Here is a 27881-nt window from a genome sequence, read left to right as displayed (position 1 = left end):
GTTTTTATAGGCAAAGTCCAATTTTTTTTTATTTTTTTTTTGCTTGAAAGATCAATGCCATCAAGTCAATGTGAAACACCTGAGCAACACAACACAGTCATAAGTTTCATACTTCTGGTCACAAAAAAAAAATAAAAGAGTGCACTCAAAATGTGCTGTTCACTATATTTATTTCATTTTTATCCATTATATATTCAAACTAATTCATTGAAAGGGAAAGAATTTAATTTCAAAATTAGGAACGTATGAAAAACAAGAAGGAGCTTTTGTGTTCCTATTTGTGGCAACTATGGAACAGTTGGAATGTGGAGTTGAAACAATGTCCAAGATGTAGAAAAAGGTCATTTGGAATATACTGTATACAGCAGGGATGGACCACTGGCTGCCCGTGGGAGTGGCCTTCAAATAAATTTCAAATTGTTCAACTGACAAAAAAAAAAATTGAAAAGTTGCGCTGTAAACACGGAGCTAGCAAGCCTGGTTCTTGTGTCCCTTTCAACTTTATCTGGGCGTGACAGTCACTTTGTATTTGGCTGGTTGAAGGACCACACCAAACTTGCCCTCCAACAAGGGAGGAGGTTGACCTGGTGGGGTCGAGAACGTGAAGCGCTGAAGAATCCAGGACAGGAAGATGAAAAGTTCCATCTTGGCTAAGGCCTCGCCAAGACACACCCTGACCCCAGCACCAAACGGCATGTAGCTGGATGATGGGTTAATCACACCTGTGCCATCACTATTCAAAAATCGACCTGCGGTGGTGGGAAAGATGAAATGACAGGTCAATGTGGAGTACTAATGTGTTATTACATTCATATCTCCAAGTGCAAAGTTCATATCGCTGCCATCGGGCTGAAACGATCTTTAATTTGGTAAATTTCACATTTTATCAAAAAACTAAAATTATCAGTGGCTCAGTCCACATTTGTGTTATTTTATTCATTTATTAGAAAAGTATTGACCAATCTGGATGTAATGTTAATGTCAGTGGTTGAACAAACTTGCTGTTTTTGGGGTCACCTGAAAAGTGACTGTTTTTCTGGTACAATGTTTCGGCCCGCCACCACGTCGCTCTGTGCGTTTTGTGTGGATCTACACGAGAGACACTACTGCCCAAATAACAGTCATGCTAAATGCACTTATCAACTCAACTGTATTTATAAAGCACTTAGTCTAGTCAAAAACAACAGCAGCTGAACACAAAGTGCTGTACAGCGAACATAAAACAATAGATTGATAGTTGAAATAAAAACATAAAATGGAGTAAGACAATAAAAGCCAGAGGTGTCAAACATACGGCCCGCGCGCCAGATCAGGCCCGCAAAGGGGTTTAATCCGGCCCGCGAGATTATTTTATAAAGATAAATAAATTGTAGTGTCGGACTAATCGGCCATAATCAAAATATATGAAATTTGTAACTTAACAAGCAGTCCTCAGCTGAGCAATGCAACTTGTACGGGGAATTGTCCTGGATGTCATTATTTTACACACAACTTAAAAGTTACGGTTTGTTTAATTATTATTATTATTATTATTATTATTAATCATAGACTGACAAAATACAACACAAATTCAATTACTGGTAACAAATGGATATGACAAGGATTAGCGTCCTTATGTCATTAACTGCACCACACAATGCATTCTGGCAACAATATATCTGCAAAACAGGTAGATTTAACACGTCCAGGACTCAGTGTTGCCAAGTTCCATTTGTATTTGTATTATTTTTTTGGAACAATATGATTGCAGTTGAGCTCCGTCATTTAGGGCTGACACACAAATAGCGAAAATCTGCGGAAAATTGACGGCAATCATTTTTAAGTTGTATGACTGGGTCATACAGGGTTAAGTTTGGGTCATACAGGGGTTATGTTTGGGTCATGACGGTAAGGTCAAGTGTCTGTTTTGAACTGATGTAACCATCATCTGGTTTCAACTGGAAAAATGCTATGTGATGTCAGGAGCTATTTAATGTCAAGAATCTTTAATCCCTTTACTTGGTCAACAGCCAATCAGATAATTTCATGTCAGTCCTGTTACCCACATGTCTAGCCACAGCCAATCCGATCAATTGACTGCCTATTTAAGCCAAACCGAGAACTGTGTGTTTGTCGGATTATTACCTCTGTTTCTCTGTGCATCTCCACAGCCCAAGGGGGCTTGGCGTCTCGTGATTCTTGATGCATTCTCATTGTTTCTCGTCTAGTCAAGCTTGTTCTACGCCTCTCGATGTTATATGAATAAAGAGTCAAATCTTTTTTGTGTCTGCGCTTTTGGGATCCAACCTCAGAACGTAACAATACCGTTATTTTACTGATGCGGCCCACTTGGTAATATGTTTTCCTCCATGCGGCCCCTGAGCTAACATGAGTTTGACACCCTTGCAATAAGCCCTAAAAGAGCTGAGTCTCATGCCGTGTTAAGGGCCATAGAATAAAAATGTTTTAAGATGAGTTTTGAAAAAGTGGACAGTGATGGGGCTTGTTTAAGACTAAAAGGTAGACTGAAAATGCTCTGTCCCCTCTGAGCTTCCGTTCGGACCTCGGTCCCTCAAGGAGCAGCTGGTCAGCCGACCTGAGGCACTGGACAGGAGCATAAATATGGAGAAGCTCAGAGAGCTAAACCATTTAAAGATTTACAAACAAACGGGAGAATCTTAAAATGGACTCTAAAATGCACAGGCAGCCAGTGGAGGGAGGCTAATATCGGGGTAATGTGCTCACTCTTTCGTGCACCAGTTAAAAGATGAGCAGCCGCATTTTGAACCAGCTGAAGACATCCCATGGAAGACTGGCTAGTAATAGTAAAAAAAAAAGAAAAAAAAAGAATTATAATAATACAGGTTATTCATGGTAAAAGCATGGATTAAAGGTTGAAGATGTTCATTTAATAGAAAAGGGTTAACTTTAACAAGCTGCCTAAGTGATAAAAAGCTGGATTTTACTACAGAACCAATTTGTTGGTCAAACTTCAAACCGCTGTCCATCTTAAAACCGAAATTAGAAACATTTGACTTTGTGTAAGGTGCTAGTGTTGCTAGATCTACTGGAGGGGACTCACAAGAGGCACTTGTGCGAAATATAATTACTTCTGTTTTGTCTTAACTAAAGTTTGAAAACTTTTAACGCCGACCAAGTTTTGATGTCTTCAAGACTTTTAGGGAGTAACCATCATTCTTTTTTAAAGGCACATAGATTAGTGTGTCATCTGCATAGAAGTGAAAATAAATGTCATGATTTCTCAGTATGGATCGCAGAGGCAGTAAATGTGAGAAAAGAAGAAGCTCTAGAATTGAACCTTGACGCACACCACAAACAAGGGGAGCAGGACAGGACTTTGAGCTACCGAGGCCTACACAACACATTGACGTTGCCTCACTGTCATAAAATGAAATAAATACATTTAATGTTAATTCAAAAATGTGGAATTGAGAAAGATGAAAACGAAGGACAGGTTCATTTTTTATTAGTTATGTAAACATAAATGGCCAATTAAGTTACTATCTTTAAAAAAATAAAGTAAAACATATTTTATTTTGTTTTCAAGTTCAGTCATTGCATCCGTTTTTGTTAATCTCATTCTGATTCTGCATTCACAAATGGATGGAAAGGTGGATGACTAATAGCTCCTGATTTGATACAGTGAAAGTGATCCAGTGCTGTTACTTGGAACATACAATAACTTCTAAATGTATAATGTGCATTGCCTCTTCATATTTTGTTATTGTGTTCCACCTTTTTGCAGAAAAAGTGCAAACCACCACCAAAAGTGTGAGTTAACTGAAAGGAGAAATTTGATTCGATAATTTTGAAAGGATCGATGTTCAGAACCAGCATCTGTGTGTTATGTCCTTTTCCTTTCCTTTTATTATTTTTTTGAACATATAAACAAATGAACAGCAGAAATAAAACAGAAAACAACAACAATCAAAAGAGAAGAAAATCCCAATAAAATAATCATTCAATCAATCATAACTTACATGTTCAAAAGGGAGTAGGAAGAAGTTAAAAACTTATCTAGTCCTACCCCTTTTACTCAATATATTTAAACTTATTTCATTATTAATACAATTTTAATTTACTAATTATAAAAAATAAAAAATAAAAAAATAATAATAATAATAAATGATATATATAATCCAAGTTATATATATATATATATATACATATATACATACATACACACATACATATATATATACATATATACACATACGCATATACATACTAGGGGTGTTAAAAAAAATCGATTCGGCGATATATCGCGATACTACATCGCGCGATTCTCGAATCGATTCAATAATCGGCAGAATCGATTTTTTTCAGATTTTTTTTTTTTTTTTTTTTTTTTTTTTTTTTTTTTTTTTTTTTTTTTTTTTTAGGATTCACACCTTGAGCATGGAAGAATGTTATATGAACGGCACATTAAGCCTTAATATTTTTATTTTAATGCTGTTCAAATGTGAAACAGATTGCAAACTGTTTGTGTACAGTGGCTCACGGTTATAAGCCTCAAGTTTTAGATAAATATATTCATACAAATCTTACAGTGTACATGTACAAATTTACTGATAGTATTTTCTAAATTTGAATGGAAAAAAATCGCAACAATCGACTTATAAATTCGTATCGGGATTAATCGGTATCGAATCGTGACCATTCGTATCGGGATTAATCGGTATCGAATCGAATCGTGACCTGTGAATCGTGATACGAATCGAATCGTCAGGTACTAGGCAATTCACACCCCTAATACATACATACATATACACACATATACACAAGTGCACTTAACATATTCACATTTACCAAAAACATATATACATAAATTTACTAAACATATACCATAATACCTATCTAGATCATTTACACATACTCACATGTACATTTTTCATATTCTGGTCTGACATAGATAATTTTTTTGAACTTTACTTTTAAACATTTTTTTAAACTCCAGCATTGAGTCACAATTTTTCAGAGCAATTTCCAAATGATTCCACAGATCAACACCTTTTACAGATACACACCTTTGCTTAATATTTGTTCTTGTTTTGGTTTTTTTGTACACACTTGTACCCCTTATATCATAAGGACTGTGTCTAATTTCAAATAACTTCTGAGTACTGTGGCAGAGTAAATTGTTATAAACTTTATACATTATTTGTGCTATTTTAAAATCCACCAAGTCATAAAATTTCATTGCATTTAATTTAATAAATAGTGGATGTGTTGGTTCTGTATATTTTGATCCATTAATAATTCTTATAGCTTTCTTTTGCAATTTGAAAACGGTGTTATTTGTTTTATATGCCATTCCCCATAATTCCACACAATAGGTCAAATATGGTAATAATAGTGAACTATATAATATATATAATGATTTCATGTTTAAAACATCCTTACTTTTATAGAGTATCCCTATGATTTTTGACATTTTCCTTTTAACAGTTTCTATGTGTGGCTTCCAACATAATTTATCATCGATAATAACTCCAAGGAATTTATTTTCATTCACCCTTTCTATTTCAATTGAATTCACCATAATTTTAACTTGATGAGTGATTTGTCTAGTGCCAAAAACTATGAACTTGGTTTTATTTAAATTCAATGATAATTTATTTACATCAAACCATTTTTTTAATATATTCAATTCATACTCCACAGTAGTCAGAAGCTGCTTCAGGTTTTCTCCTGAACAATAGAAAGTTGTATCATCAGCAAATAAGACACTTTTCAATATTTTTGAGACATAGCAAATATCATTTATGTACAGTATAAATAATTTAGGGCCAAGCACAGACCCTTGGGGAACTCCATGAGTGATCTTCATGTGTTCTGATTGTACATTATTAAACTGCACATACTGATATCTATTTTCCAAATAACTTTTCATCCACTTATAAGCTAAACCTCTTATTCCATATTTATTTAATTTATTCATTAATATAGAATGATCTATAGTATCAAAAGCTTTTTTTAAATCCATAAAAATCCCAACAGTAAATTTTTTATTATCTATTTCGGTAGATATTGCTTCTACAAGCTCCATGACTGCCATTGAGGTGGTCCGTTTTTCTCTAAACCCATATTGGGTTTCACTTAAGAGCTTATGTTTCTCAATAAAATTATCCAATCTATATGAAAATAATTTTTCTAGAATTTTTGAGAACTGTGGCAACAATGATATTGGTCTGTAGTTATTAAACGTGTGTCTTTCTCCACTTTTATGAACAGGAATGACTTTGGCTATCTTCATTTTTGATGGAAATATACCAGTTTTAAATGATAAATTACAAATATATGTAAAAGGTTGTACAATATATTTCATAATACTTTTAACTAATGTCATATCAATGTTAAGACAGTCAGTAGACTTTTTATTTTTTAATGTTTTCACAACATTTAATACTTCTATATCATTAACATCATTAAGAAACATTGTGGATGAATTATTTACAATGTTCTTATCTATTTCACGTTTGTTTCTTGGCTCTGGGATTTTGTTTGCCAAGTTACTGCCCACGTTAACTAGATATTCATTAAAATTATTAGCTATGTCAGAAATTTCATCAATTACCATATCGTTATCTTTTATAAAATATTGTGGAAAATTTGTTTTTTTAGAACTTTTTTTAATTACATGATTTAGTGTTTTCCATATTTCTTGTGTATTGCTTTTATTCTGTTCTAATAATTCATGGTAATAATCTTTCTTTCTTATTCGAATAATATTTGCTAATTTATTTTTATAGATCTTGTACTTTGTTTCAGCTTCCACAGTTCTCAATTTAATAAATCTTTTATATAAATTATTTTTCTTTTTGCATGCATTCTGTATTCCCTTCGTCATCCATGTCTTATTTGGACCTTTATACTTTCTTGTAATTTTAATTGATGGACAATGTTTATTATATAAAGAAATAATGGTTGACTGAAATTCACTATATGCAATATCAGGATCGTTATTTGAATAAACCTCAGACCAGTTGTGTTTCTCTAAATCCAACTTAAAGGCAGCCATGGAACGTGTTGTTCTTACTCTAGTTTCAAATGTGTAAGTAGTCGGCTTCATTTTTTTATCAAAATAATCATAAAAAATTGCAAAGATCGGGAGGTGATCACTTATATCGTTAATAAGGAGTCCACTTTCTATTTTAAGGTCAATTTTATTTGTGAATATATTATCAATTAGTGTAGCTGTATCGATTGTTATTCTACTAGGTTTTATAATAACTGGAAATAAACTATTACTATACATCATATTTATAAAATCAGTTGTCTTCTGATGTCCATTAGGATTTAATAAATCAATGTTAAAATCACCACACAATATTCGCAATTTTTTATCATTTGTATAACTAAGGATATCTGTTAACTTATCGTTAAATGTATCAAGACATGATCCTGGTGTCCTATATATACAACTTATAATTACGTTTGATATATTTTTTATGTGAACTTCAATAGTTACACATTCCATTACATTATCCACAGTAGTAGTTAGATGTTCAATTTTACTACATTTGAAAACCTTATCAACATATATTGCAACTCCTCCTCCCCTTCTGTTTTCCCTATTCATTGTAAACAATTCATATCCTTCCATTTCTATATCGCTTATTTTCTCATTATCAAGCCATGTCTCTGATATGGCTATAATTTGGAATTTATTTATTTTACTCAAGCATTTTTTAATTTCTGTAAAGTTTTTATATAGACTTCTACTATTAAAATGTATGATTGAGAATGCACGAAAATCCTTACTTACATTTACATTGAATTGCTCATCAGTGTGGTACTCGCAGGCAAGGTCATAGTTGTTACTACATAAAAATTTATCTGGATCAATGCCATTTTCTGGATCAGATGTCTTATGTTCCGTATAATCAAATATTTGTAATTTTTTTGTGTTTGGGTATAGATTTTCCATTCTAGTATTTGTCAACTTTTCGTCATCAAGTGTACTGTGTCTTCCTTCATTTTATTGATGAGTTGTGTTGGTGCAAGTGTCTGGGTGTCCTTTCAGTTGTTGAAATTGCTCCAAATATTTTGCCTTTGCTTTGCTGTTTAGCATCTTATGACCTCGTCTCACTCTTTTACCCTTCGTTGCATCACTTTTGCAATCCACTTAATTACATTCTGCATGTATTATTTCAGCTATTCCTGTCATTAAGATTCTCACCTGGGTCAAAGAGCTCGGGGTGTTTCCATTCTTTCTCATCGTAGTGCAATGACCAGAGGTTGACGATGACTCTGGTGCCTTTTCGTACTTGGAAATTTCCAAGGCTAGGAAAGAAAACAAGATAGTTACACAATTTTAGAAAATGAATATACAAACATATGTTTTTCTTCTTCCCTAATATTTCCTGTCAGATAAAAGGACATCTGCTGTGCACAGCCCTTTTCTGTTTGGCCATACTAAACCTTGTCTTTCAGTCAGAATTTTATTTCCCATTTGTTTTGGGTTGTTGGGCTTTCTTGGAAAAAATGTACAGTACATCGATTATTGGCATTTACCCCCCCATTTAGGCTAAAATACAAAAATGTCTGAATTCCTGTTCCTGACATTTCTTTATCTATTGGCAAAGCTTTTTTAGCACCTAGAGCAGGGGTGGGCGAACTCGGTCCTCCAACACAGCTGATATATGATTAGCTCGTCAGCAAGCTCTACATAAGCCTGATAACGAGCCTTTTGATTGGAATCAGCTGGAAGAGGGAAACCTCCAAAAACCTGCAGGACTCCGGCCCTCGAGGACTGAGTTTGCCCGCCCCTGAATGGTGAAGACAACTTTATTAATTTGCTTATTTAATCTTTATTTATCCAGGTAAGGCTATTGAGAACAGTCATTTGCAGTGCCCACGTGGCAGCAGACACTAGAATCAAACAAAGCAAATGCAACAATTGTACAGTGTGACGGTTACATACAGTACATAATGCATTGCATAGCACATTGTGAATAAATGGATGGATGGATGGATGGATGGATCTACCTATCTATCTATCTATCTATCTACCCATCTATCTATCTATCCATCTATCTATCTAATGGCATTTTCAGCCAAATATCTTATCTCAAAATATGAGAATATTTCCTCAGACCAAGTAAAAAAAAAGAAGAAAAAAAAGCCATAATCAGCAATATTAAAACAATAAAAGGCTTGCAATAGTTCAGTTGATTTGTAATGATTCCAGAATGTATGGCAATTTTGCTGATTTAATTGCATTACAGAAAATAATGGACTTTACCACAATATTCAAATTTTCTGAGACAGTCCTGTGTAATCAATGTGTTGTATTTTGTAGTGTTGACTGCACCTTGTGTCCTGTAGGGCCACATGAGGGATGAGGAGAGGGGAAACTGGGCGGATGCGCAACACCTCCCTGATGGTGGCCTCTAGGTAAGGCAGACTGCCTCTGTCACTGAGGAGAGGTGTCCGTTCTCTCCCTAACTTGTTGTCCATCTCCTCCTGGATACGTTTCTGCACCTGAACACATACCGTGGTTGTCGTCATGGAATTGGATATTTCTCTCGTGTGCTTGAGTCCGAAAAGCACACTGCTGCACCCTTTCTTTTTTTTTTGGGCAGCGCAGTCTTCCACCAACTTAAGCGTACCACTTAAACATTATGAAATGTACGCACTCTGGTTGGAGCAACCTTGAAATGAGGGCGTTCCCTGACAAATTTCGTGGTGCGTTATTCTCCGAGAGACTTCAGCATCTTTTCTCTTGCCTTTGCCGGAGGTTGTAGCAAGGTCGAGTGCCTCTCAATGTTGTGTGCTGAGAGGTTTGGATCCCAAAAGCGCAGACGCAAATAAGATTTGATCTATTTATTCACATCGAGAGGCACAGAAACTCAGAGATGCTTTACACAGGAACAGGTGGACAATAATCCGGCAAAACACACAATTCTCAGACCCTTAAATAGACAGTCAATCAATCTCATTGGTGGTGGCTAGACATGTGAGTACTAGTACATACATGGAATTCTCTGATTGGCTATTGACTCCATAAATACAGATAGTTCCTGACATCAACAAACATCATATAGAATAAAAGATTCCTGACATCATATAGCATAAACTAGTTGAAACTGGATGCAGTTACATCAATACCCAAAACAGACACGTAACGGGTCGTGAACTCTGGCGCACGGTCATGAACTCTACTCAAACTTAACCCAGGCTTGACCCCAGACATGAGACAAGACCCAAACATTACTCCTGCATGACTCGAGTCATGACAGTCAAAGGCGAATTGTCACATTAACATATTCATTGCCAGACCAGCAAAAAAAATGCATCATTTTACGTCTTTTTCCGTCAATGGCAGTGAATGAGTTAATGTACGTTTTGAGTCATTCGACAGCCACTGACGGCGGGTGTTGACTGTCACTGACCAGTTCAGCTGATTGGCCCATATACGCTCACTGACTGCTCAGTTGCTGTATAAGGACGTGCTTTATGACGTGAAACCTCGCCTAAATAAACGGACTGAGAAGGAGTGTCTGTACTGACCCGGATCAACAGACATAAGCCTCAATCTGTGTATTCTTTTTGTCCTGGAGTGGAACCCTTTATTCACATGTATTACCTCAGGGTGGTAGATAAGGTAGATTATGGCCCATCTGAGGACAGTGATGGTGGTTTCCACTCCGGCTCCAAAGATGTCCCCCACAGTCATAAGGATGTGGTCATCACTCAGGCCCAAAGCCTCTGAACTCATCTCTGCCGTGTTGTTGTTCTCGGCACTGTGCTTTGCTCTGAGTAGAGCGTCGATCAGATCTCGCTGCAAATTGTCACAATATTGTGCCTGGGGGTCAACATGCAGAACACACAAACATACACCATTCAATGCAGTTTCTAGCTGATGATTTTATTTACCAACCTTATGTGACTCTGTGGAAAAATTAAAAGTGGGGTTGTAACACCCAGTCCTTTGACTAATTTACTGTATATTAGGACTGGAGAAAGGCTTTGATCATTCACGTCATCCTTGAAAACATTCTTTTTCATCACATTTCATCAGATTCCATACACTGGCAGCCCATTGAAAAGCGATACAATGCTGCCATCTGCTGGCCATAGTTAGTGAGTGTTTTTGATTCCACAACTCATTGACCAAATAGTGCTGCACTTAGACGTTACACTTCCCATTGATTAAATAATAGCAATAATAATAATAATAATAATAATAAAATAACGTAGTTGACATCATTTAACATTTATGGCAGTATACATCGTGATTTTACTCATCGTTATTCAACGTTTTTGGAGGTCAAAGAGCTGGACCTGGAGAAAAAAGGTCTGATTTTAAGTAATTTTATTACTAAGTTACTTTTAAAAATATGTAATAATTAAAGTAACTGAGTTACTTTTTCAAAGTACTGTACTGTAACTGTGTGACTTTAAGTGAGCTAACCCGAATCGCTGTTTAATGTTATTAAAAGGTGCTTATCAATACTAAACTGCATACACATCTTAGATAAAAGCCATAATTTCTTACATGCTACGGTACCTTGTGTTCTTCATATTTCTTATGTAGAAGTTTGTCACGGGTTGAAACACATTGTTTCAGGAGACGCAGGTCTGCGTTGGGAAAAACCTGCAAAGTCAAACAGTTGTTTTCAAAACCTGACTGCAATACATATCATCCATGGAATTGTTTTCATTTTGTTTGATATGCCATGTTATTTATTCAGTCATTCATTTTGTTATTTGTTTATCCTCATCAGGGTCAGGGGTGATCTGGAGCTTATCTCAGTTGAGTTTGGGCACGAGGTACATCCTGGACTGGTTGACAGTCATTAGACACATTTAGAAAAAAAACATTACATTACAACAAGGGTCAATTTAATTACTGAAGCATTGAACAGTTGGACATGTGCGTTGAAATTTTTAGAGAAGGTCAAACTTGCGTTCACTTTGAAAGGCTGTCGTGCATTTTAGGTGATTACACCTAACTTTTTGTTAGACATACAAGTTTAAAAATATTATTGAATTGTCAAAAAGGAACACTGGTGCTTTGTAAATATTTTATTTTATTTTTATTTGTTAGTTATAATAAATAAATGTCCGCTGTGTTCTTTAGTTTAGTATATTAGGGGTGTGAATTGCCTAGTACCTGACGATTCGATTCGTATCACGATTCGATTCAATACCGATTAATCCTGATACAAATTTATAAATCGATTGTTGCGATTTTTTTTAAAATTATATTTAGAAAATACTAATCAGTAAACTTGTACACTGTAAGATTTGTATGAAAATGTATTATTTATCTGAAAGAGCTGTGAGCCACTGTATTTAACAGACAGTTTCATGTTTGAACAGCATTGAAATAAAATATTAAAGCTTAATGTACCATTAATACAAGATTTTTCCATTCTTAAGGTGTGAACTCTAACCATAAGTAAGACGTTTTGTTGAATATTTTCCATCAAAAATGGATGTTTAAAAATCGATTCGGCCACCTATTGAATCGATTTGATAATTGCGAGCTGGAATATTGCGATATATTGCCAAATCAATTTTTTTAACACCCCTAGTATATATACATATACATGTAAACAGGTTTTTGTCATATAAACAATGAGACAAATATAAATATTTTAAAACGTGTTGATTGACCTATAACCTGTTTAGCTTAATTGCCAAAAAAAAAAGAAACATTACAAGAGGGGAAGTAAAAATAAACAATTGCAATAGCATGGTTCCACAAGTGTGCACACCCTCTTACTCATTCACTGCCAGCCATTTTAGAAAATTTCAAAATTTTCAATAGCCATGCGATATTACGTTCAATAATTATATATAAGCCGAATCTACCAAATGACAGAATAGACTCCCTAATTTTTGCCTCGTCCCGTTCTTTTATAATTGACAGTAGAAAAATGTAGGTTTGTCAAAATACAGCCATTTCTCCCATGGACTCTGAAACTGTGTTTAGTCCGTATAAAATGGGGCAATGATGTCATCTACCGGTGGTTAGGCATCAGTAAAGTTGTTTCCAAGTTTGATATTTACAGTGGAGCATAATCAGATTCTGCTCCATTATCCCCGCTCTAAAAAATATATAATTGACAAGTATACTTGTCAAAGGCAGTGAATAAGTTAAAACTGGGAATTTGGCTGCGTTCAGAATTAACCAATTACATTCAAGCTCATGTTAAGCGTGAGTCAACACACACATGCCACCAATTAAAATGTCTTTGATTAACCTAAAATACATTTCAGATATTCTAGAACAGTGATCCCCCACCACCGGTCTGTGGGCCATTTGATAACGGGCTGTACAGATATATTTTTTTCTACATTACATTATTGTGGCAGGGTATATACGCCCCAATTTGGATTGTATGACATCACCATCACCCCAACAGGCGATTTGTTGCTAACCACGAATTTCCCATGTGAGCATTTCAACCCATGTAGACCACATACTGATGTGCTGACCTGTAACCACGGGAAAATATCCACCAGGCTGTCTTTGGCAACAGTGTCCACAATCCCCTGGCTGTAAAGAAGTATGGCTTCGAACTCAGGATCTCCAGTTGGGTACGTGGAGTTGAAACACAGTGAACAGATGACGTTGGTGACAACACGTGTCAGATCAGGAGAAAAGTCCACAGAAGCCTCAGTGGCCGCTTTTTCTAACATGATGGAGCAAAGAGACTGGGCCTGTGTGCAGACTGAAGAGCATGACAAAGCATTAGATCAGTGGTGTCCAAAGTACGGCCACGGGGCCATTTACGGCCCGCCGTCCATTTTTCAGTGGCTTGTGACATATGCTAAAAATGGCATTTGTCTCAGTTCAAATAAAATAACAAAAACAAAAATGTTTGGAGATGGTCAAAGTAAGAAAGGAGGGTGTCGAAAAACAGGTGCCTTTTTTTTTTTTTTGTGTGTGTATGTGTGCGTGCGTTTGCGTGTGTGCGTTTGCGTGTCTGCGTTTGCGTGCGTGCGTGCGCGTGTGCGTGCAAATACGTATAAATTTATACTCATTAATTCACCTAAAACCTTATAAATATCCCATTACCCTTCGCCTTAACCAGGTACTTCAGAATCTTGCCAGAGTCGTGAGGTTCAAATGGTCAGGAGACCAGAGAAAAGGTCAGAAAAAATAAAGAGAAAAGAAAGATAAATCAAAGTGAAATCTAGCACCGACCAAACACTTCCTGCCTTCCCCATGGTAACAAAATCAAAGTCTTACGCCAACCCCGGAAGCCTCTAAATTCCAGCAAATTAGCAAGATCTCAAGAGACCAGAGGAAAAACTAAAGAGAGGAAGGAGGGAAGGATCGATGAGGCAGAGTGAGATCCATAGAAGCCAGTACATCCAATCCATCAAAGTGAAATCCAGCACCAACCAAACCCCTCCTGCGTGGTTACAAAACCAGAGTCATATGCCAACCCCAGAAACCTCAAACTTCCAATAAATTGAGATCTCAAGTGACCAGAGGAAAAACTAAAGAGAGGAAGGAGGGAAGGATAGATAAAGCAAAGTGAGATCCACAGACACCAGCACCCACTGATTCAAGGGGCTGTGGGAGGGAGAGGCAAATTCTGTTTGAGTTTCAGTAGATGCTGGTGCGACGGATCTGGCATGCATAAGGACCACCACCAAAGAAAGAAGCCGTCAACCGCGGTCCAGCAAAGCGAGCACCGCCCCTCCCCCCAGGTGCCATTAAAGGTTATTTTAGTTAACTAAAACTAATGAAACAACTAAAACTAAAATAAAAAAAACCAATATTGCTACCGAAATAAAATAAAAACAAAAATGCTTTTAAAAAAAGGAAAACTAACACACTACATTTTATGTTTACAAATCTAACTAAAACTAACTATAATTGTAGCAACTCAGCTCAACTCAACTCAACTTTATTTATAAACATGTCCTTTGTTTTATTTAGTCTTTGGGAATTAATTTAATGCATGAGCCTTTGGGGATGATTTTAAATGTGATTTTTGGTAGATTTATTTTGATATAAACCGGAATAATGACATTTGAAAGTATGTCACACAGAAGTGACGTCATCTAGCAGCAGCCAATAGAAAAGCACCTTCAGATCACGTCACTCCCATGGTGTTTTGTAAATACACTATTGTGCACAAGTAATACACATTTAAAAACAAAAACAAAAAACTAATACTGAAATTAACAAACTAAATTAAAACTAAGGATTTTTTTAAAGAACTAAACTAACAAACTAAACTAAAACTAAGGATTTTTTTTTAAAGAACTAAACTAATAAAAACTAACAGAACCACCCTGAAAACTAAGAAAAAAATAACTCAAATGAAAACTATAATAACCCTACTGCCATATTACGAATAAATTGGTTTATATACTGCAGCATTTTTCTAAATATGCAAAAGCACAAATAAATTATTTGTACAATTTTTAGGACTAAACACAATTTCTATTCCTAACATTATGTGGCCCTTGCGTCCTTCTGATTTTCTGTATGTGGCCCTCAAATGAAAAAGTGTGGACACCGCACTGCATTAGATCCATTTCACAGAGCTGCTTGATTATTGACATGCAGCAAGGACATTTTCACACAAAAAAAAAGAGACCTGTATCAAAAGCTGTAAATAAATGAGTGTTTTGCGTTAACCACAAAATCCGGTGCAATCTGATGTCAGCATATTACAGTGCATAAGAAGACTGTTAAAGAAGGAGACCAACTCCACATTTTCTTTGTTCTCAATTTATGATGTAATGATGATAATAAGCTAGGTCTCTCAATATTTGGTGGATGTTGTACAAAAAAAAAAGCATAGATGACTGAACCTAGATTGATGTGACGAAGGTTTATATAAGAGTATAAAACCGCTACTCACTGATCTTCTCAATTGAGGTGGACCCTTGTCCGAACATGTGGAGAGCTCCATGAACAAGTTTCCTGTGGAACTTCCAGGTTGCGCTGTAGTCTCCAAACGCGATGTCTTTCCCATCTCTGGTCAGCACATCCGTGGTTACCTTTATCCCACAGAGAGGAACAGCAGATAATGATAATGCAAGGAAAGACGCGCGCTCACTCAAACTACTTTTTTTTTTTTTTTTTTTTAAAGGGCGCCATGAAACAAAGAAGACAAGGTGAACCCACCGTTCTTGGTCTCCCCGCAAATATCTTGCCCTTCTTCAGCAGCACTTCTTTGGCGTGCGAGTACTGGTTGACAATGACGACTTTATGTGAGCCCATCATCAGTGAATATGTCTGTCCATATTTCTCTTGTAGATTCTTGAAAAGCACGTGAGGCGGATGTGCACTTCGTAGACTCAGCAGACTGCCGATGAAAGGGAACGATGGGAGGCACGGCAGTTCCTGGAGGCCATGCACTGACTTTCTTAATTTTAACTTCAAAGCTAAGATGACCAGGACGATGAAAAAACACACATACAGACGCAGATCCCATTCCATTTTTGAGGCTCCACAGAAGTAGCTTTGGTGGGGAGAGGCACTGATCTGCAGCACAACACCTTTTTAAGCAACTCCTTCAATGTCACATCCTTGAAAGTGTGCCAATGTAAATACAATAAATCGAGCACTGAAAACATGGAACACTATTATAATGAAACATCAATTTGGTGCTTCATTTGTACATGCTTAAAAAAGACAATTATAAAATGGTTGTAAGTCTGTTTCACTGTTAAGATGTCCTGATGTGCACCCATGTTTGCATGCGTTATCTACAGATATTTGGCTTCCTCCCACATAACAAAAAAAAAAGAATGTTCATTGAATTGAAGCCTGCAAAATAGGTCTGTCAAACTCAATTCTGTCACGAGCCCAGGGCTGGATTGAACGTCTGGCCCAGCAGGCAGATGCCCGTTGGGACCTGCGGCCGATGTGGTGCTAATTATTTATCATTGTCCTTTTCCCCCCAAGAGACCGGCCACAATTTAGAGTGAGCAGCCTAATGGACAGTAAACATAAATAGTGACGTAGAAAACATTCTCAACTTCTTCCATTTGAAGGAGCGGCCCATTGGTCCAACTTCAGAATAGACAGCCAATTAGGATACAGTACCATCTCTGTCACTCCCCCAGCTAGTTTTACAGTCCTGAAGAGATGTATAGAGAATGTATAAAACACATTGCATTGCAACATGAGAACCAAAATTGAGAAAGAGTGCAAAGAAATGAAAGAACCTTATTTGATATCCTGCAAAATGTGCAGCAATCGCCGATAGGTGGGGCTGTTGTAGCCTCCACTACTTTGACAGCAACTTTCTAGTAACTGTCAGTGAGCAGGAAACCAAAACGGACTGATAGTGATGATGATGGAGGTAATGTGAGCTGACTTCCATGACATGCTTTCAGCAATGGAGATTGATTAATATTACGAAATAATGGTGATACTAATGAATTGACTCAAAAGTAGCCAAATGCATACTTACATACTTCACAATAAAATCTTGCAGTCAGAGCACCTTGTTGTAATAATAATTCCAAACACTTCCTATACATGATGTACTGTACACCCTTGGACGACGTAGTGTTTGGCCTTATTTTGAAAGATAACGATGTGATGTATGTGAACTGATGCTGAACAACTTACAAAGGAGTAGATGCCACGGACTTCCGACTTCCGGGTTTCACACCTCAGCCTCGTTTCCGGTGTCGGTACTCGATGTGATCGGGCTGCCAGATTGTATCGGGGTTGCCGAAGGGACACGTCCTGCTACAGGAATGGCTGGAAATTATTCAGTTGATGTCAAACATTGGAAAGAAATTATTAAAGATGTCATTTAAATAACAAAAAGTACCGACTGAAATTGTAAAAAACGTAAATAAATAAAAATGTAAAAATTGTAAATAAACCTAAGAATATAAACGCAAAATACATTGAATAAATAATAAAATACATTGAATAAATGATAAGTACACAAAATAATTGTCTCAGATGTGACAAATATTGTCAGTTTAGATTGTTAAAGTGTCCCTATTATCATAAAGACTGTTTTTTGGTTATTGTGAGTGATTTGTGAACAGCTAAAAAAGAAGCCAACAGAAGCTATCATTTGCGGTCTGTACTGACGTCATCGGCAAGCGCAAAGGCGCTTCAATCTTTTTTCTTTTTTTTTCACTCTTAAAGTATCATACTTTTGTGTTTTTAGGTTTATTTACGTTTTTACAATTTTAGTAGTAGTAGTTTAGTAGTAATAAATTTTGTTATTTTGAACAATTGTAAAAGGACAATTTCCAGACAATCCTGTAGCGTGACGTCATCGGCAGGCGACCCCGATACAATCTGCCAGCCCGATCACATCTGGTACCGACACCGGCCACTGATGGCCACGTTCCTACACTTGCACCCCCACCACTGCGCCCCCCAACCGCTCCGAAATGCTCCGAACAGACAGACAAACCACACTCGCACTTGTCGACATGACCGCGCAATAAACATAAATAAATATAATGGGGGAAAAATACAATAATAATTACATATATATATATATATATATATATATATATATATATATAGTATATATATATATATATATATATATATATATATATACGTGCTGTATGTGCTGTTTGCTGATTCATTACTACTTTGGTGTGACTTATTGGATGTTTGTTGCTAAAAGTGCATGTTGTTCATTAAAGGATAAAAAAATAAAAATAAAAATGAAATTGTCCCTGCTCGGGTACCGTAGTTTGGTCACAACACAAGCCCCACAGTAACACAAACATGACGTCCGCCGAGGCTCAACCTCGGTTTGGACAATCCGTTAAAGGTTTATTATCCGATAAAGTGGGCTCTTGCAGCGTGGACGTGATCGCACTTACGCGCCAGGTGCTTAAAGTTTCCCGCAGCCAAGAGGTAGGTTGTTTTTGGTATTCGAATTATTGTGGTTAGATTCATTTTGCGCATGCTAACCCTGCTTTTTGTTGACGTAACTGACGTCGAAATGACCGAATGCTAAACGCACCTGCAGTGGGCTACTGCGGTCAGGCCAGCCGCCACTCGAAAAGACGAAGTCAAACCAGCCACCCCAACGATTGTTAATACTGTGCATTACGGTAACGTGCCGACGTGCCCCTGCGTTGGCCACCTTCAAAATAAAAGCTGAGCAACACCTGGTTTATGGTTTAAAATAAAGAATCATAAAAAAACAACGGTTTGTTATTCCAGAACCAGACCAGTTCTGAGGGACACTACACCACCCCAGGTATCCAACCAAAGTACTTTCAAAAAAATCGGATGTTGCATTTCAAAATAAAACTTTTGAAAAATTTATTTTCCGACATTAATCCCTGATTTCAAAAAATCATTAAAAATTCATGGTTTGTTATCCCAGGACCAGACCAGTTTTAAGGGACACTACAGCACCCCAGGTATCCAGCCAAACTACTTTGAACAAAATCTGATGTTGCATTTCAAAATAAAACTCATTTGAAAATTGAAATCTCAACATTAATCCCTGATTTCAAAAAATCATTAACAATTCATGGTTTGTTATCCCAGGACCAGACTAGTTCGAGGGGACACTACAGCACCCCAGGTATCCCGCCAAAGTACTTTGAACAAAATCTGATGTTGCATTTCAAAATAAAACTCATTTGAAAATTTAAATCTCGACTATTATTGCTGATTTCAAAAAATCATTAAAAATTCATGGTTTGTTATCCCAGGACCAGACCAGTTCTGAGGGACACTACACCACCCCAGGTATCCAACCAAAGTACTTTGAACAAAATCTGATGTTGCATTTCAAAATTTTTGAAATCAGCAATAATAGTCGAGATTTAAATTTTCAAATGAGTTTTATATTGAGATGCAACATCAGATTTTGTTTAAAGTCCTTTGGTTGGATACCTGGGGTGGTGTAGTGTCCCTTAGAAGTGGTCTGGTCCTGGGATAACAAACCATGAATTTTTAATGATTTTTTGAAATCAGGGATTTGCAGCGTGGACGTGATCGCACTTACGCGCCAGGTGCTTAAAGTTTCCCGCAGCCAAGAGGTAGGTTGTTTTTGGTATTCGAATTATTGTGGTTAGATTCATTTTGCGCATGCTAACCCTGCTTTTTGTTGACGTTGATTTAAAAAAATCATTAAAAATTCATGGTTTGTTATCCCAGGACCAGACCAGTTCTGATGGACACTACAGCACCCCAGGTATCCAGCCAAATTACTTTGAACAAAATCTGATGTTGCATTTCAAAATAAAACCCATTTGAAATTTAAATCTCGACTATTATTGGATTTAAAAAAATCATTAAAAATTCATGGTTTGTTATCCCAGGACCAGACCAGTTCTAAGGGACACTACACCATCCCAGGTATCCAGCCAAAGTACTTTGAACAAAATCTGATGTTGCATTTCAAAATAAAACCCATTTGAAAAATAAAATCGAGACTATTATTGCTGATTTTAAAAAAATCATTAAAAATTCATGGTTTGTTATCCCAGGACCAGACCAGTTCTAGGGGACACTACACCACCCCAGGTATCCAACCAAACTACTTTGAACAAAATCTGATGTTGCATTTCAAAATAAAACTCATTTGAAAATTGAAATCTCGACATTAATCCCTGATTTCAAAATATCATTAAAAATTCATGGTTTGTTATCCCAGGACCAGACCACTTCTAAGGGACACTACAGCACCCCAGGTATCCAACCAAACTACTTTGAACAAAATCTGATGTTGCATTTCAAAATAAAACTCATTTGAAAAGTTACATCTCGACTATAATCCCTGATTTCAAAAAATCATTAAAAATTCATGGTTTGTTATCCCAGGACCAGACCAGTTCTGAGGGACAGTACACGACCCCAGGTATCCAACCAAAGTACTTTGAACAAAATCTGATGTTGCATTTCAAAATAAAACTCATTTGAAAAGTTACATCTCGACTATAATCCCTGATTTCAAAAAATCATTAAAAATTCATGGTTTGTTATCCCAGGACCAGACCAGTTCTGAGGGACACTACACCACCCCAGGTATCCAACCTAACTACTTTGAACAAAATCTGATGTTGCATTTCAAAATAAAACTCATTTGAAAATTGAAATCTCGACATTAATCCCTGATTTCAAAAAATCATTAAAAATTCATGGTTTGTTATCCCAGGACCAGACCACTTCTAAGGGACACTACACCACCCCAGGTATCCAACCAAAGGACTTTAAACAAAATCTGATGTTGCATCTCAATATAAAACTCATTTGAAAATTTAAATCTCGACTATTATTGCTGATTTCAAAAATTTTGAAATGCAACATCAGATTTTGTTCAAAGTACTTTGGTTGGATACCTGGGGTGGTGTAGTGTCCCTCAGAACTGGTCTGGTCCTGGGATAACAAACCATGAATTTTTAATGATTTTTTGAAATCAGCAATAATAGTCGAGATTTAAATTTTCAAATGAGTTTTATTTTGAAATGCAACATCAGATTTTGTTCAAAGTACTTTGGCGGGATACCTGGGGTGCTGTAGTGTCCCCTCGAACTAGTCTGGTCCTGGGATAACAAACCATGAATTGTTAATGATTTTTTGAAATCAGGGATTAATGTTGAGATTTCAATTTTCAAATGAGTTTTATTTTGAAATGCAACATCAGATTTTGTTCAAAGTACTTTGGCTGGATACCTGGGATGGTGTCGTGTCCCTTAGAACTGGTCTGTTCCTGGGATAACAAACCATGAATTTTTAATGATTTTTTTAAATCAACAATAATAGTCGAGATTTAAATTTTCAAATGGGTTTTATTTTGAAATGCAACATCAGATTTTGTTCAAAGTAGTTTGGCTGGATACCTGGGGTGCTGTAGTGTCCATCAGAACTGGTCTGGTCCTGGGATAACAAATCATGAATTTTTAATGATTTTTTTAAATCAGCAATAATAGTCTAGATTTTATTTTTCAAATGAGTTTTATTTTGAAATGCAACATCATATTTTGTTCAAAGTACTTTGGCTGGATACCTGGGATGGTGCCGTGTCCCTTAGAACTGGTCTGGTCCTGGGATAACAAACCATGAATTTGTAATGATTTTTTGAAATCAGGGATTAATGTTGAGATTTCAATTTTCAAATGAGTTTTATTTTGAAATGCAACATCAGATTTTGTTCAAAGTACTTTGGCTGGATACCTGGGATGGTGTCGTGTCCCTTAGAACTGGTCTGGTCCTGGGATAACAAACCATGAATTTTTAATGATTTTTTGAAATCAGGGATTATAGTCGAGATGTAACTTTTCAAATGAGTTTTATTTTGAAATGCAACATCAGATTTTGTTCAAAGTACTTTGGTTGGATACCTGGGGTGGTGTAGTGTCCCCTAGAACTGGTCTGGTCCTGAGATAACAAACCATGAATTTTTAATGATTTTTTTAAATCAGGGATTATAGTCGAGATTGCAATGTTCAAATGAGTTTTATTTTGAAATGCAACATCAGATTTTGTTCAAAGTACTTTGGCTGGATACCTGGGATGGTGTCGTGTCCCTTAGAACTGGTCTGGTCCTGGGATAACAAACCATGAATTTTTAATGATTTTTTTGAAATCAGGGATTATAGTCGAGATTGCAATGTTCAAATGAGTTTTATTTTGAAATGCAACATCAGATTTGGTTGAAAGTACTTTGGCTGGATACCTGGGGTGGTGTAGTGTCCCTTAGAACTGGTCTGGTTCTGGAATAACAAACCGTTATTTTTTTATGATTCTTTATTTTAAACCCTAAACCAGGTGTTGAGCAGCTTTTATTTTGAAGGTGGCCAGCGCAGGGGCACGTCGGCATGTTACCGTAATGCACAGTATTAACAATCGTTGGGGCGGCTGGCTTGACTTCGTCTTTTCGAGTGGCGGCTGGCTTGACCGCAGTACTGGGCTCCAGGTGGAGGAGTGGAACCGTCACTTGCCTTTGGTGCCGGGTGGCGTGGGTTCGATCCTCCGCCTGGGAGAGGCCCATGTATATGGCCTACAAGAAATAGGCCACGCGTGTGAGTGGGTATAAAAAACAAAAAAACACACCTGCACTGCTGGTACAAAATAAAAAGCGTCTTGAAATTAACGTATTGTATGTATTTATTATTATGATTATTATTTTTATTATTATTTTTTTGGGGGGTACCTAAAAGGTACAAATAGTAAGTAGACATTCTGCCCAACTAATATTTGTTGTGATGCCTTCCAGCTTCTAGGTCAAGCAGCCAGAAATATGGTTATTCAGGAGGACGCCATCCTACACTCAGAGGATGTAAATATGAAAATATATGTGTACTACAAACAGTTTGGGCAGTTCTGTTCATTTTGGAGGAGGGAAATAATGTGTATACTTGCATTAGATAAAGAAAGTAAACACAACCCTGTTAAAATACAAGTTCTGATGATGGGGTCTGCAATTGATATCGGATATGTGAAAAGTAACCTTCAAAATCATCTTACAAACAAACTGAATTGTGGCAAAAAGTTCAACTTTGGTGTTGTCAAAATATAACACAACTACCCACATGCTTTTGGAAAAGGCAGTGGATACTTTGCTTTGAATGCTCCTGATCGCGCTATTTTTCCTAGGTGTGGTTACTTAGTTTTCATAAAGTTTTACTTTTATTTTGCCACAGAAGATAGGCTGGTATCGGCGTTACCAGCCTAACCCTCCCCATAATCGTCAGAGAATTGGTTGCTATTGCTATTAGTTTGAGTTTAGTTTATTGAAAGGACAGTGTGCGGTAACATTAAAAAGATGGCTGCACCAGATTTAGCACAATTCTAGTTTCCATCTGTAGTCACCATAAATTAAATTACAGAACAAATAAACATATGAAGTACCAGATACATAGTGCTGTATTATTAAAATACAAATCTCACAATAAGAAAAAGATTCATTATTCATATTCATTATTTTTTACATCATGAAACAAGTCTGCCTTTCTATGTCTATGTATCTATCTTTATTTCTTTTTTAAATCATCTATACCAGGGATCTTAAACCTTTTATCTTCTGTGAGCTACATTTATATTGCGAAAGTTCTTATTTCTAAGTTCTATTGTGTAAAATAATTTAAACGTACGAATGATGTAGATCATGAATGAATTATGAATATCCCTTTATGCATTTTAATACTTCAAAAAGAAACCTTCTTGTATTATATTATACTTTGAAGAGTAATTAAAAAAAAAAAAAAAAAAAAAAACTTTGGCACCCCACCAGGCCATCTGTTCAGCGTCTACCAATTGAATGAATGAAAAATGACAACGGCTGCAACTAGCTAGTTTACTAAAATAATAAGTAGAATATGTCAAGAGAGAGTAGGACACCTGTTATTTTGATTGAATGACAATTTAGACCAGTTCTACAAAGTAATAACTCAAATGTGTTGATTGGCAAAGGCTGGAAATGATGTTGTCATCTCATCTGTCTTTCAGAGTCTAAGAAAAATGTCCATTATAACAACACATTTACAATATCAGTAAGTCCTTTTTGATTTTTTCAAAACATTGAATCATTTAAGATGAAACACTCATCTTTCTTGCACCTTTATTTCATGTAGGCAGGAGGCCATCCAAAAGAAGTGAGTCTAAACACAAGCCTTTTGTTGTGCTTTTGTGGAAAGATGTCACTTGCATGCACATCTGTCTCAACTCTCAACAAGCCATAACATCATCTGATGATGCTGCTTCCTTCTCATCTTCTCTCCAGCGTGGAGCATTCGAAAAACCTACAGGATCAGCTGACGCATCTGCTCAAGTAGATGATTCCGTTTTTCACGAGATAAGACCAGCCACAACATTATGACTGCCTGCAGGGTATCATATTACCAGAAAATAGTTGTATCAAATGTTCTTCCTGCACAAAGATAGTAATGTTTAGTTTTGAGTGACAGACACAGACAGGTGTGAGCATTACGTTTATTATTATTGTGGTGGTATGTGTACATTTTTCACTCGCCCATGTAACTAATTGAGATGACTGAAATGAAAACTAGCACTCTGCAATTTGTTTCCAGTGCCTCTGAAACAGAATTGTTTGCAAGATATTTTGTTTGTTTTCATCATTTACTTCAGTTTTGTGGGCAACAATAAACAGACTTACAAATGTGTTTGTCTCATACATACACCATTGACATTTTCGAATACTCAATAGTCGAGTCATGTTTATACTACGTCTGCACCAAATAACCTGTCATACCTTCACTGCAAATGTTCTTGACCAGGAGTGTCAGACTCATATTAGCTCAGGGGCCGCATGGAGGAAAATATATTACCAAGTGGGCAGGATCGGTAAAATAATGGTATATAACTTTTGCCATCAGTTATACGCAGATTTTCGCTATTTGTGGGCGAGGCCTAAATTACGGACCTCAACTGTAATCATACTGTTCCAAAAAATAACATGAATGCAAATGTAACGCATCAACACTTTGCCTGTATGTGCTCTGGACGTGTTAAATCTACCTGTTTTGCATATATCTCTTGTTCCCAGAATGCATTGTGTGGTGCAATTGATGCATTCACTCGCCGCCATTTTCACTGAAGAAACCCCCTTCACTCCCGGCGGTTTTCCTGGATTTTGACTGATTTTTGCAAGGCCCACAGAATGTTGCGTTCTATTGTTATAAACACATGGAACCTACCAAAAGAAAGATGTCTCTTCTTTCATCATGGAAAAAAAAAAGTATATTTCTATCTGTTTCCATTTTGCAGCAATTAGTATTAGAATATAGCTAAGTTTGATCATGATTCACAAATCTGTTTAAAACTGGGGGGAAACAGCTTGTTGCAACAGGGCCATGATTGATCTCTTATACTCTGCTGCAACCTGCTGGCCGTTTTTGCAATTACTACCATTGTTTCAACAGTTCTCTTAGGTTCAGAGGCTGCATCAAAGCCTTCTGTATACTATATCATAAAAAAATAAAAAAAAATAAAAAAACGTATAAATACGTCTTTGGAACACTTAATATTTAAAATTGAACATATTTATACGTTTTTGGAAACAGATGAGTTAATGTTATAAGGATATTAATCCTTGTCATATCTATTGTGTTACCAGTAATTCATTTGTGTCGCATTTAAAATGTTTGTCGGTCTATGATTTAAAAATAAATAAATAAACCGTAACTTTAAGTTGTGTTTAAAATCATTACATCCAGGACGATCCCCCGTACAAGTTGCATTGTTCATCTGGAGACTGCTTGTGAAATTATAAATTTATATGTTTTGATTGTGGCCAGCTGATTAATTGGTCCGACATTACAAATGATTTTTTTTTTACTTTACAAATTCATCTCACGGGCCAGGTTAAACCCCTGTGCGGGCCTGATCCGGCCCGCGGCCCATATGTTTGATATCAGTGTTCTTGACAGTTACATATGAAATATTACAGGAAGTAAGTTTAATTTAAAACAAAAATGCTTGTTTATGAATGTGTTGTAGTTCCATAAATATGCCGACATTGTTTCCACCTGTTGTATTTTTTAATTTTATTTTTTACGTTCCATGTTATGTTTTTAACCCTGTAAATCACTTTGTGTCTGTGAAAAGCGCTATACGAATAAAGTTTACTTACTCCCTGCTCCCTTTTGCTCATCTCAGTACCATGGGGAGCAAGCAGAGTTTTCAGGTTCTTGGCCACCTGACCTGCGCAATTCCCTCTCGCTCTCTCACTTACCTTTTAAATCCAAATTTAAAGCCTACCTGTTCACTATCACCTATTCACCTTAGTAAGGAAGTCAACCCAAACATTTTCTTTACAATCATATTATGTTCTGTGTAGCGCCACTAGTCTAAACACAGTATTCTGATCAATACAAAGTCCAACTCAGGTGTTGGCTATTTTGCGATGTGATGTCATTTTCAGTCGACGGCAAGTGGCAAAATGGCCTCTTCCTATGATGGATAAACAATGCAATATTAATCAGAATGTCATGTTAAAACATTATTGTACAGAACATTTTTGGGTTGACTTCCTCTAATGTCACTGCCTTGCATTTTTTTTTCTTTTTTTAGAAGATGATCCTTCAATTTCACGAAGCTGTTTCCCGTTAATTTCCAGGAAGTTGTGAGTAATGTTGCATTACACCAGAGTAGTCTGTAAGTTCCAAGGCATGGCAGCCATTTTGCATTCACACAGTAGCATACAACAAAATCAATGGTGTTATTACTGAAGGACAGTGAATTTGTTGAGTGTCAGAACTATTATTGTGAATGTATAAAGCCAAATTTAATGAGGCTTAATGAATAATTTTGATCCTAGATGCACTTGTATCTGCAGAGTTTGGTGGGAAAAACATCTATGCCATGTGCTAACCTACTCCCATACCATCACAGAGGCTTTTGAACCTGGTCCTTTCCCTCACGACATATTTCCAAACCTTCCAAAAACCCATTTGAAATGTGGACTCGTCAGACCACAGCATGCAGCACACTTGTTCACTGCAGCCTGGTGGACTGGAATTGGTGACCCCTTATAACCATGATGTGAGTTTTTAATACAGTGCCGCCTGCTGTCTCCAAATTCCTTGCAATTGTACATTGAGACATGTACTTAGAAACTATTGGACTATTGGCTCACACAACTGTTCACAAAAGGCATTTTTCCACCGCTGGAACTTTTGGATAACGTTTCAGTTTAACTTGGTAAAATTCAGTTTGGGCGTTTTTCCACCAACAACAATTTCCGGGGTAATTAAATTTCCAAGGGGCCATCCAAGTAGGCTACTATCTTAGCAGCAGGGTCCTGCTGAGCCTGAGGGGGCGGGCTGCAATGACCACGGCTGATTGGTCAAATTTGGGGGCGGGTTTTACATCAGCTGGGCTCAATCAAACTCATTTGAATTAATTACCGATAACTCGAAGATGCTGTGGAAACACAATTCTAAATTCCCTGCCGAACTTTTACAACCAAGAACTCCCTTTACCC

General features: G+C 36.6%; 2 protein-coding genes and 1 long non-coding RNA gene across 11 annotated transcripts; 2 read left to right on the top strand and 1 right to left on the bottom strand.

Moving 5' to 3' along the window:
* Window positions 1-153: 153 nt before the first annotated feature.
* cyp17a1 (cytochrome P450, family 17, subfamily A, polypeptide 1) lies at window positions 154-19009 on the bottom strand. Of its 9 annotated transcripts, none has more exons than XM_077495158.1 (10): window positions 18942-19009; window positions 16404-17698; window positions 16109-16327; window positions 15843-15981; window positions 13453-13688; window positions 11516-11602; window positions 10592-10810; window positions 9317-9486; window positions 8183-8286; window positions 154-749 (listed from the first exon to the last, which is right to left on the bottom strand). In XM_077495158.1, exons 2-10 carry the CDS (start codon window positions 16416-16418, stop codon window positions 502-504), a joined length of 1437 nt encoding a protein of 478 aa, XP_077351284.1. In that variant the 5' UTR covers window positions 16419-17698; window positions 18942-19009; the 3' UTR covers window positions 154-501. The 9 variants fall into 9 exon arrangements, with proteins under 9 accessions (XP_077351284.1, XP_077351278.1, XP_077351279.1 ...); XM_077495152.1 differs by having other exon boundaries at window positions 16109-17066; window positions 17155-17698; XM_077495153.1 differs by having other exon boundaries at window positions 16109-17242; window positions 17403-17698.
* On the top strand, window positions 5334-16586 carry LOC144001122 (uncharacterized). The gene is made up of 2 exons (XR_013278388.1): window positions 5334-9399; window positions 16241-16586. It is a non-coding gene; the product is annotated as an uncharacterized LOC144001122 (long non-coding RNA).
* On the top strand, window positions 18667-26534 carry borcs7 (BLOC-1 related complex subunit 7). The gene is made up of 5 exons (XM_077495160.1): window positions 18667-18832; window positions 23154-23216; window positions 24386-24429; window positions 24511-24531; window positions 24660-26534. The coding sequence occupies exons 1-5, from the start codon at window positions 18701-18703 to the stop codon at window positions 24709-24711; spliced, it is 312 nt and encodes a 103-aa protein (XP_077351286.1). The 5' UTR covers window positions 18667-18700; the 3' UTR covers window positions 24712-26534.
* The last annotated feature ends 1347 nt before the right edge of the window (window positions 26535-27881 follow it).

Source organism: Festucalex cinctus, chromosome 14, assembly GCF_051991245.1.
Source record: "Festucalex cinctus isolate MCC-2025b chromosome 14, RoL_Fcin_1.0, whole genome shotgun sequence".
In the NCBI taxonomy this organism is placed as follows: Eukaryota; Metazoa; Chordata; class Actinopteri; order Syngnathiformes; family Syngnathidae; genus Festucalex; species Festucalex cinctus.
Note: the sequence above shows the minus strand (reverse complement) of the source record. Positions and strands in the feature narration are given on the sequence as shown.